At 40.7% G+C, this 12,336-nt stretch overlaps 1 protein-coding gene across 1 annotated transcript; it reads right to left on the reverse strand.

Moving 5' to 3' along the window:
- Positions 1 to 625: 625 nt before the first annotated feature.
- On the reverse strand, positions 626 to 11,705 carry PROSER2 (proline and serine rich 2). Its single transcript, XM_018553714.1, has 4 exons — positions 11,535 to 11,705; positions 3,008 to 3,227; positions 720 to 1,013; positions 626 to 630 (listed from the first exon to the last, which is right to left on the reverse strand). Exons 1-4 carry the CDS (start codon positions 11,664 to 11,666, stop codon positions 626 to 628), a joined length of 651 nt encoding a protein of 216 aa, XP_018409216.1. The 5' UTR covers positions 11,667 to 11,705.
- Positions 11,706 to 12,336: the final 631 nt, after the last annotated feature.

Consider the following 12,336-nt stretch of genomic DNA (forward strand, 5'->3'; position numbering starts at 1 on the left):
CGAGTTATGACCATTGATATTATGTTGTTCATTTGAATTATTTGTATTTGCTTCTGAAGAGAGGATCTTCGGTGAGTGTTGAACATGTATACTCACATGCTCATTTGAAAGTCTCCTTTTTGATTCTTGAGTCAAGACCTTTGTTGAGTGCTGTCCACTCATGTGATCTTGCTCTTTTGAAGCTATCCTTTTTGTTTCTGTAGTGAAAAATTTTGATGAGTTCTGACCACTGATAACATGGTGCTCATTTGAAACCTTTGTATTTGATTCTGGACTTAGGATCTTTGGTGAGTGTTGAGTGTTAGTATTCACTCTTTCATTTGAAAGTCTCCTCTGTATTTCTGGAGGGAAAAAATTTGGCGAGTGTGGACCATTTGAAACAGGAGAGGTGCATGCACTAGTATGTACGTCAGCTTGAACTGGCATTTCTTTAACCAAACCAAGCTTAGTCAGTGCTTCATATCTTGCTTGTTCAGAGGCCACATCCCGAAATGATGTCTTCCGAATGAGTTGTTCACTGTTTTTTCCATCAATTTCCTCTCCAAACAATGTTGGTCCATGTAAATTGGCCAGGACTTGAGCTTTTCGTTCTTGTACATTGACAGATGCCTTGGCAATAGTTTTGTTATACTGTTTCCCAGCAAGTTTAACACTTATGTTGTTAGGAAACCGGTTAATTTTGCCATTATGTGACCCAGGAAATACAAAACTACCCTCACCAATCGGTGAGGTAGCTACACTCTTTTTCACCTCTGGTGATTTCTCCTCTTTAGGTGACATTGAGAACAAGTGTACATTCTCTGCTTTCTTCTCTGAAATCTTTTGTGCTATAATCACAGGGGTGGGAACAGCTCCAAGAAATCTAGGATAGTCTATTGGCGGTTCAGAAGGAAAATGGTCTTCCTTCCTTGCTGGGACAGTCACAGGCACACTTGCAGAGCCGGTGGCATCCAATAGTCTGGAGTCATGCTGTGTGTTTCTCTGAGCACCGGTAGTTGGTCCAGAACCAGTATCTGTAGAAACAGAAATGATCACTATTTGGCATTAAAAAAATATTTTTTTAAAGCTAGGTTTAAATAAATAAATAATAAACTAATAGTAATAATAATAAAAAATAAACTGGCAGTCTGAGGTAGACGATTAATGACCTTGGACATATGAGGTGCACCAAAAAAAAAGTCTTCATCTAAGCTCCTTGGGCACATGTTGCGCCCAGGACTTCCTTCTCCCACCACAGCCACTGCACCTGGGGAAATCACTGGGACCAGACTTCAGCTTGAAAATCAAGTCCTGCTCTGTTTAGGAAGAATGCAAGCAGCAGATTCTATGTAAATAAAGCTTGCCAAGTCTGTAGTCTTCAATGACAAATTGAACAGTAACAGTATTATTATTGCGGTGTATTTAGACTAGTTCCTTTATGTGCTGATTAAATGAGTATTGTTTGATCTGCACATAATGTTAGATAAAGCAGTGTGTGTGTGTGTGTGTATATACAGTATATATATATATCATCATTTTTTTTAACTGTTCTCATTTAACTACTTAATAATCCTCATTTAGCCCTAATCAGACCTAGTTAAAGTCCTTTCTCTAATATTTCCCTTAGCTAACAGTTGTACTTTTTTTTTTTACCGTTCATATATAACCTTTTTATTAGTGTTTTTTACTCATTCTTGTACTGTTACATTAAAAATACACATTAAATATAGCATTTTCTTTGTAAATAACTTATCTAAATAATTTTATTATACTATTATTATAAAATGGGCCAACCAAAGAACAAAATTAGCACTTCGCTACAGGAACACATAGCTAAAATATAGAAACTGCTGTGGTCCAGAAGAAGTATACAATCTGTGTGCTGGTATGCAGTTGCCCCAAAATACAATTTAATGAAGTCTATAAATCCATAGATTAAGGACAGAGGAAAACTTACAGAAGGATATTTTACAAAGTGTAGGTACCGCAAGTTTATTTTTTTAGTTATGGTGTTTAAATGGCTTCAAAATGATAACATCAAGATAATAATGCCATCATGTCAAAGGTAAAATGAAACTTTGTTACTTTGGAGCACCAGCTAATATTTTTTATAAAATCAAATGACTAAATCAAAGATGAACACATGAATTTTGCCGTCAAGACCTTTAATAAAGCCTTAGCACACTGGTATTGTGGCATAAAGTGAGTTTATTTGGTAGATACTCCTAATGCAATCAGTGTATCTCGCTATGCTTTGATGATAAGTCATAACTACACATTACTCTTAGGTTGGACTTAGCATGTGCTTACTCATCATTGGTGGCTTTTTGACGGAATTCCCCAATCTAAGGGGTCTATTCACAAAGCTGCCGAGGGCAGCCGAGTGAATGACCGATCAGAAGTGAAGTGAGCCGAACACCGTTCGGCTATTCACTTCAGGCTGGTACGGCTGAAATCAGCCGTACATTGGCTTGCTTCGTGTGGCTTCGGATCAGCCGAACATGCTCAGCATGTTCGGCTGACCCGAAGTGCAGAAGAAGTTGAAGTTGGCTGAGCCGAACCTCCGGCAGGCTTCACACTGCTGTTCGGGCTATTCTGAAAGATCACAGACTGTTTGCAATGGTTTACTGGATCCAAGACATACAGGTTAATTTAATAAATGTAGAGAATTTGCAATTTGCAAAGTGAATGTTAGCTTAGTGAATAAGGTAAAGCTGTGTTTGCTTCATTCATCCAATCATATGCAAGAAAAAAAATCCTGTATTCCTTTCACATGACTAGGTATTTAAACAAAGCCCTAAATGAACAGTCACTTTGCAAACCAAACATTCTTTAAGCCTTAAAACATCATAATATTTGATATGCGTATAGCTCTGAGTCAAATGTTCCTGAACAATAGTACCTCAGTCCATCAGAACAACCATGCGTTTACACATTGCACTAATGAGTGCTAAACACAGCAGTGTACTTTCTTCACTACGCAAGATGACAGGATATGTTTGTATTGACCTGTGAATGAGTACCATACCTAATGAGATTCCTTCATGATTGTGTCCCATCCGCACTAGGTCAATTATGTCTTCGCCGTCAGAGTGACTATCTGTCGATCTGGGTGAGTAACAATTAAAACTTGAATTGACAGAGACTGGTGGCTCCTCAATGTCATCTTCAAATGCATCCAAAGTTTCTTCGAAAAACAGGAGGGCATTCTTCTCCTCATTTGTTAGATATTTCATGTTCTCATCGTCCTACAAAAAGGGGACGCAATTCAAAAATCAATTACACTACAATAGCCAACACAAGTTAAATTTAGACCTTGCATTAAATGAAAATGTTTTCTAGTAGTTGCATATAAAAAACACAATATTACAATTTGTTCAAGTAGATGATGTAGATGTAATGGGTGGGCAATAAAGCAAATAATAAAGTGCTGAAACAGAAGAGATTTGAATACATTCAGGTTTACATTTAAGCATTTAAGGTACTTTGTATACAATTTACTGCACTATTTGACATGTTTCCGAGACAAAGATAATTCTGTACCTAACTTGCCTTTCAGGGCTCCCGGCCCAGCTCCCTGTATAGGTGTTCTAATAAAGCTAGAAAATATAATATATTCTCAGACATTAATCTAATGATAAAGCATAAATCAACAAAACTGCCTCCGTGAACATGGACATTCCACTTTATGGGTAAAGCATGTTTATTTTGGGCAAGCAGGGTGATCACTCACTTTCTATTAACTTGCCAGTTTGAAATGTGGCTGATCATGTCTAAAGCGAACGTGCTTTATCGCACATGCTATTTCATCTGTGAAAGTGGAAGTGGAAAGTTACGCTGCTCAAAATGCATGACAGAGAGCAACAATGCTGGTAGCTAGTACATAAAGGCTTCAACAAGGTAAATCAAGGTTCAGCATTAGTTGAACCTTTCTAAAATCTGTTAAAGGCTTGCTTAGTGTTACAGCCGTTACTCTCAATATTATCTGTATACAACACTCCCAGGCTGGAGCTAAAGGGTTCTTCAAGGGATTCAAACACTGCTTAAAGTGTGTTAAAACCTTTGTAAATGCCAGCTAAAGGTAATGCTCTTTACATTACCATTTAAAAGCTAATATATGCCATAGTAGGTTGGTAGACTCTAATTTTAACCTTGGCATTCATCATTTACCCCTAGAAGAGCTGCTACCTAAATCCTCATACTTATAGATTGTTATCTTCTTAGAGGAATTCTGTACTGAAAAAATTTATAGGTCGCCATTGTAGATTGTCTTATGAAAGTGCTAGCTGCCTGGCTGTTTGTGGTCTCAGTACTTCGAGTCAATGACCTGGAACAAGCATGCAGCCAGTGCAGTTAGAACCCCAGATCTGCATTCTTGTTCCAGATCAACAGCTCAGAAGGTACTGACACTATTGGAACAGTCTGACAGCCAGTCACCTAGTTTTTTCAAGAGAGGTACACAATGGCAGACTCAAATCTGCTCACGAGTTACTACTAATGCTTCTGGTTTCCTTAATACACCCAAGTCTGAAATAAAAATGCAGGTTGGGGTTTTCACTGTAGCCCATATCAAAGAAAATTACTGCTCCAATTCTCACACTAGTCACTGTGTTTGGGAAGGTCATGAGCCCATCCTCGCTCCCATATCTCACTTCAAACAATCAACTGCACACTGCTTGTCTTTACCAAATAAAACTGAAGCTCACAGTTCACAATGGCATGTAGTCGCTGCATCTTCAACCGCCTACTCCTGATGTGTTTCACCCTCACTGGCTTAATCATGAGATCAATGGGCGCATAGGCTCTACGATTGAAACGCATTAGCGGCAGGTAGTTGAAGAGGTGGAGACTACATGCAATTGTGAACTATAAACTTCAATAAAAGCATTATTTGGTGAAGACGAGTAGTGTGCGGTTGATGGTTTGGATTAGGGTGTTCACTGGTTCAAGCTCCACCTTCCCTGTTACCCACAAAGGAAGATGAGATCAAGTTGCGTAACATGGAATTATATGAGAAGAAGCTACAAGCTCACCCAGAAATCCTGTTTTCTGATGTTGGCACAGTCTGCAGTTCTTCCTGGATAACATTAGCAGTCCAATGATTGACAAGTTCCTGTACTGCTCTTTAAATAGGGAGCCTTTGGTGTATTTTTGTCTAATATTGAATCTATCTTTTAGCGAAATGAAAAACTACAAACTACTCTTTTTACAATATATATCCATAATATGACATGCAGAGTATCTGCACTTAATATGGAAATGCAAACCCTTAGTATGCAGGCAAACGTGTGGTGCATTCCATGTTGCTTATAATAAATTGGCATTCTAAAGTCAGGGTGACTGATGTAGGTTGATTGACCAGTCTACCCAGCAGTCCATAACGAGTGGAAGGAAGCTGTGTTTTATTACTCAGTAAGACATAAATACAGCGTTGTGCTAATGAGTAGCTAGGGTTGCAAATTCCTTTTAAGGCTTTGTTGGTATTCTAGGAACTCTACATGTATCACGTACACAAACATAACCAGGACTTCACTGCTATTTACACATGAAGTCCATGCGCAGGTAAATGACAATGACATAACAAATGAAACTTAATATTCTTGTTACGAGCAAGCTGCTGTTTTCAAAACAGCTTTAAAGTAATGACTGCTTCTAAGAGGCACAGAAACCAGCTTGTAACAAAATTAATGGTTAACTTTATTATAATGAAATCGGTGTTCTTACATTGCAGTACTGACCTTCTACTTTTTACAATCTTCTACTCTGTGATGATAAATTTGTGTATAGACACAGGGGCTACTGTATGCAAACTAATATATCACTGAAAAAGTCCTTTTGACCTTATTTAAATGGTATTTCCAATTTTGCAGCCAAATTGGCATAACACCTACTTTACATTATGTTACATGTTCTCATTCACATAGCATAACTTGAAAAGAGAAGATCCATTCTGTCTGTGTACGAGTATGGACACCCGCACGGATGTGCAGCTCAGGTGAGCATACGGTGGCATACGGCCGCGTACTCCCACAGGGCAGAACAAGCTGCTGCGTAGAAATCACACGCAGCACCTGTCCTTCCCGGGAATTGCCCGAACGGCCATACACGCCCCACGGGTCTGTACAGGCCAACTCTAAGCTGTGTGAATGAGGCCTTATTGATGATGTTTCTGCAAACTCCAGGACGGAAAAATCCTGCTTAGTTCTCACTACCTGGGAGGAGTTTTGTTTCGAATACTTAACCCTGTCTGTATTGTACAGGCAGATTTCATTATCACTTGCAAACTAGATGAGCAGGACTGTCTGTCCTAACAAAGGGTTAAAAAGCTAAGGACAATGAGAGGAAACTGGAGCAGACAGAATCTGAAGCAGTTGCCCATAGTAACATATTAGTTTCTATCTTTCAATTCAAAGCTTAACTGAAGAGAGAAGCTGATTGGTTACTATGGGCAACTGCTCCGAATTCTGTCTGCCCCAGTTTTGATAAATTAGGCAGCACTTTACATAGTTGCACATTTACATCAGCCCCTACCCTCAGGGCCCATTCACACCATGTCCGTATCATCTCCATACCAGACGCAATTGTTTCCGGACCCAAAATGCATCCTATCGTATCCCTATGCTATTTCTGGCCTCTGTTCACACCAGCCCAGTCCAGACCAGACCAGAAAAAATACTGCTTGTCTTATTTTGTCTGCACTGGAATGCATAAAAACGCACCAAAAACACATAAACGCACTGGAACGCACCTGTAAGACCATTTTAAGCTAAAAACAATTCCAGACGCGGCAAAATTGCGCTAAAAATGCGGTAAAACGCAATGCACGCGTTCCAGATCTGATCCGGAAAATGGTGTGAACCTGCCCTAATGGAGCTTACAATCTAAGGTCCCTATCTCACATGCATACAGGGCTCCAGGTTACTTGGAGTTGTATGTTAAACAGCTTTCAAAAAACTGTCTCTCAATCAGTCCCTTATCAGATCACTATTCTAATGACTAGAAGCTTCCTGTGAAGTCCTATGGGGGGGAATTACTCAAAATTGGAGCAGGTAGAATGTGGAGCAGTTGTCCATGGCAACCAATCAACTTCTCTCTTCAGTTTGTTCAGTTAAATGACATTAAAGGTTAAAGTCCGCCCCCCCCCATCTTTTTCTTTTTCTCACTGCCTGCATTGATTTACCTTGTGTCTCCCCCCCTTCTCCCAGCCGAAGATCTGTACTGCGCATGTGCCCGCCCCATGATCCTATGCGGCCTCCCAAAAAATCTTCAGAACTTCTGGCGAGAGCGTGCAGCGGAGACACAGACAGGTAAGTTTAAACTCTCTTCTTAACTTTTTTTTTAATGTTTTTGCATATATCTACTGTTTGATAGCAGTAGATATATGCAAAAAAATGGGAGGGTTTAATTATCCTTTAAGGTTTGAAAATCAGAATAGAAGCTGGTTGCCATGGTTGCCATGCTCAGCTGCTCCAGATTTTTTTGGCTCCAGTTTTGATAAATCCTCCTCTATGTGTAATCCTGCTTCAAAGAAACAGCGAGCTAGAAAGTTAACACATGGGTTTTTTATTTTATTTTAGGTATGCTGTGTACATGAGAACACACAACAAACATATAGGGGGGTTCTCGTATTTGTCAAGCAAAACAAATGGCAAACGCACTCATCAATTTGTTACGGGCTTTACAGCAAGGTGCACATGGAAGGGCCTTAAACAGTAAAACAGCAAAGGGTTTTCCCAGCACACTCACCAGCCAGCATGCAAAAAAACTTGTCTCACCGCTAAGGTTAAAAACAGAGGTTTAGATACACGTCTTCTGCAGAAAATGTGAAAGCCGCACAGCCGCGCCAAGGCACCTCTTATAGTGCGGTCCTAACTCTAAACTATGAGAGTCTCCATCTTGGAGCACATGGGGCAAAAGATCAAATTGGGTGCAGGTTTGTCAGGAGGAAGCCCAACCTCCCTTAAAGGCACAGGGATGCACAAGGGATCCCGCACATCACACGGCAGCTGAGACCCCCCATGCATCACTGCGCCAAATCAGTCAAGCAAAACAAATGGCAAACGCACTCATCAATTTGTTACCAGCTTTACAGCAAGGTGATCATGGAAGGGCCTTAAACAGTAAAACAGCAAAAAGTTTTCCCAGCACACTCACCAGCCGGCATGCTAAACAAATTGGTGCAGTGATGCATGGGAAGTTTTTTTTTGCATGCTGGCTGGTGAGTGTGCTGGGAAAACGTTTTGCTGGTTCTCATATTTGGCCGCAACAGTGGAAATTATTATCATTATTATTATACGGGATTTATATAGTGCCAACAGTTTGCGCAGCGCTTTACACTTTCAGGGCTAGTTCACACCAGCCTCAGTGCGTTTCGGCCCGATTCTGGCTGAAAAGCACTAGATCGCATTCCGAACGGCTCACTTAGTTTTGGGGCGGGAGGAGGGCACAGAGATGCATTGAACTCAATGGCACCACAGCCACGCCCTCTGGCTGCAGTGCGATCGGCCACACAGGAATGCGTGGCACATCAATGCCTGCATTCCGATCCAGTGCGGTCAGAACAAATGCTGCATGCACTATTTTTTCTGACCGCACCGGACCAGGATGCAGGCATTGATGTGCCACGGGTTCCCATGAGGCCAATCGCACTGTGGCCAGAGGCCACAGTGCGCCAAAACAAAGTGAGCCGGCCAGAATGCGATCCAGTGCGTTCTGGCCAGAATCGGGCCAGAACGCACTGAGGCTATAGTGAACTAGCCCTAAAGGAACCTACCTAAAGTTTCCCTAATAAAACTCTCTAAGAAACAGCAATTTCTAGAAACAGCATTTTCCTAAAGCCTTCTAACAAATTCAGTCATTTACCAGGGAGACATGCCTTCCCTCCAGCACTTTTGCTGTCACCTTCTCACACAAAGTCATGTCAACAAATGATGACACTTTAGACAGCATGTTGGAGACGGAAAGGTGCACATTTTGGGTTCCTAATTGATAGTTAGGAAGTAGTGAATGTATGGCCTGAGTATTCAACTTCTTGTATCCATGGAAACAGCTTATGTCATGTTCTGTTAAAGCTCTGCAACGCGTCAAGCAGTGCTTGCTATAAATAAGCTAATTACGTCCACCTAAGATGATTATTTCCCTAACACTTTTTGCAAGTCATTAATTGCCATTTTATCCATCATTTGGAAATGGTATAATGAGGGAGTTCAACCTAAAACCCTTGAAAGCTAAATCTGTATGCAAAAAGGGATGCTTTTTTTCCAGTAATCCAGAAAAAGATAAAAAGGACCGGAAATTATTTATTATTCCTGTACTCCTGCCACTTGGATAGAAGATTCTGAAGGCAGCTGTCATAGTGCCTGAAAAATGGTTCCTCTTCTTATCCAACCATGCCAAGGAAGCTGTCTTGTTCACACTGAGCCTGTTAAGTTGGAGGGTCCATTCACATTCCCATTTTGGTGTGCTGTCTTAAAACAAGCGTGTTAAGTCACGTGCGAAAGTGTGTTGTGTTAAGGCAGCCTATCCATTCCAATACACCAGAATGGACATGTAACATTTTTCCGAAGCAGTAAATGACAACACACAATCGTGCGTTACCATACATATGCTGCAAGGCATGTGCGCTGAAGCTGTATTGCCTTAGTGTGTTGCGGTGCCATTCAAATGAAGTGCCACTCATGTAAAGTGTGCCATTGCAATGCATCAGAGGAGTGTAACTAAGTCATTCTGCATCTGCAAAGTCCAGACACAGAGCAGTATCAAAAATCCCCCAAATCTATAAAGCCCTTTGCTTCAGACTCAAAGACTTAAAAAGCAGGAGGCATTACTGATGGTATTTATAATTTATCTATGTATATCTAGTAAATTCAGTGTGATTCAATAAATATGCATCAACCGTCTGAAAACTTTAAATTGGCACTGAAGACATTGAATCAAACAGGTATGTGCAGGAGCTTTTCTTGCTGTTCTCGGTTCTAGCTATACGTTCTACATGTGTCTTGTCTGCACTGTACTGCATAGTGCAGACAGGTTGAATGTAAGCAATGCAATGTTTACACCAGCATGAACCTGTGATTGTAGCTCGCAGAGATCAGGACAAAGAAAAGGCAGAGGTAAGAGAATATGTTTGCAAAAATGGTTGGTGCCCCTAGGTAAATTAAAAAAAGAGCTAATATCTTTTAAAAGCAAAGTTAAGCTTTAAAGTGTTATTATTTTTTATAATCCTACACAACAAAAACAACTTTTATCATTTCTGAACAGTGTAAGAGTACTTAACAATCGGATCAAAAGTAAAAATCTGGTGTACAATCAGGTTGCCTTAGAAGTAAGCATACATACTGTGTAAATAATCTCAGTCACAATATGACAGAGATGTTATGCAAGACAGTACAAGAGGTATCAGTATAGAAGGGAAAGGCAACCTTGGCACTCTAGCTGTTGTGGAACTACAAGTCCCATGAGGCTTTGCAAGACATTGACAGCCACAGGCATGAGGCAGAGGCACTATAGTAGTTGAAGTTTCACCAAAGTTGGAGTGTCGAGGTTGTCTACCCCTGCCCCCTCTATAGGCTAAACATGAACACATGGTTCTACAATGAGATAATGCATATTTAGGAACCTGGCAGCCAACATGAATAAGTGTAGTTGAATTGTGCCTGACCTCTAATGTCTACAGACGGCATAAAGTACAAAAGATGCAGTTCCTTGGTTAATACTCTGGGGTTCTTTGTCATCTCTATAAGAATTGTACAGCATACGTTTTTATATTTTGAGAATGCCAGTTCCTAGGAAGAGGGTGATTCACTTCATTTATGTAAAAACTGTGCTCTGCAAACCCCTTATTACTATGAGCTTTAGAAGCTTATCCTCTGAAATCTCTTTAATTTGGCCATATGGCACTGCAGGCAAATTCTCTTCTGAAGAGTCGGTAGCCAAAATTATGTGCTCTTATACAGGACAGGGCAGGACAATCCACACCTAACTTAACTGGAATACCTGACTCCAATTACCTGCTTTACAAGAGATCATTATCCTAGATGTTTACATATACAGTATATACACATAAATATCCTGAGAATGTTTTCTATCTTATTTATGTTCCTGATGAAAAGCAGACTAAATGTTACAAGCCATTCATGCACAAATCCAAAAAGTCCTAAGCACTGGGGGTCCCTGGTTCAAATCCCAGCCGGGTCACTATCTGCAAAGGAGTTTGCATGTTCTCCCTGCACTTGCGTGTGTTTACTCCAGGTACTCCTGTTTCCTCCCACACTCCAAAGAATTGCTGAAAGGTTAATTGGCTCCTGTCTAAATCGGCCCTTGTATGTATGCATGTGATATAGGGACCTTAGATTGTAAGCTCCTTGAGGGCAGGGACTGGTGTGAATGTGCAGAATGTAAAGCTCTGTGTAAACTGCCGGCGCAATATAAAAACCTGTAATAAATTAATGAATACATCTTCACAAAGCTTGCCCAAAACTACAAATGAACAGCACGCTTGACAAATCAGCAATCATTACCTAAAATGTGTAAAACTTTCCGTCTAATGGTCTTACCATATTGGAGCTCCTGGATCTGGAATGGTGACTGCCTTGACTATCAAAACTTCCACTTCTTTCAAAGTCACCGCGATTATAGGAGTCCGATTCTATACTTGAGGAGCTCAACTTTAATAAGTTGCTTGGCATTCTCACAATGGGGAACTTCTAATAGAGACCAGGAACCATACCAGATCACTGAGAGAGGAAAAAAGTAAAATGATAGGACTCAATAAAGCACATTTGCTCCTACACAAATAATACCACCAAGCAGAACATGAAAATATCCATTTCATACTATGACCGCATTTGTGAAATCCAGCCCTTCTATTAGTTTGTACCTTTACTACATCACAACTTCATTTAAAAAGAGACACTCCCACCTGACCTAATTCAGGGCAAAGTGACAGTGGCCTTTCAAAGGGGTTCCTCCGACCTACTAATACTCACATTACCTGGCCACATAGGGGCTCCTTATGCCCTTGGCAATCACATTGACTTCAATGCACCACCACGCCCCCTCCTGCCCTAGAATGAAGGGGGGAGTTTAGTGTGCGATCACTACATTCTGGAACGCAATTGGTGTGAACTGGCCATATAACTGTAATTAGCATGTGTGCTACTCTATGCAATGCATGCAGATCATAACTGGTGGGAGAGGCAAAACATGGCTTCCTGAAAATATCACAGCACCCTGTCCCAGTACTTCTATCAAGAGCGCTGAGGTTTGATGCAAACAGTGGGCTGGCTCTTGGGAGGAGTTATGTAAATATCAACATGCCTTGATTGGTGGCTATCAGTCTGGAGGTGTATATATATA

The sequence above is a fragment of the Nanorana parkeri genome, unplaced genomic scaffold (assembly GCF_000935625.1).
Source record: "Nanorana parkeri isolate BGI_ZX_2015 unplaced genomic scaffold, ASM93562v1 scaffold128, whole genome shotgun sequence".
Classification (NCBI taxonomy): Eukaryota; Metazoa; Chordata; class Amphibia; order Anura; family Dicroglossidae; genus Nanorana; species Nanorana parkeri.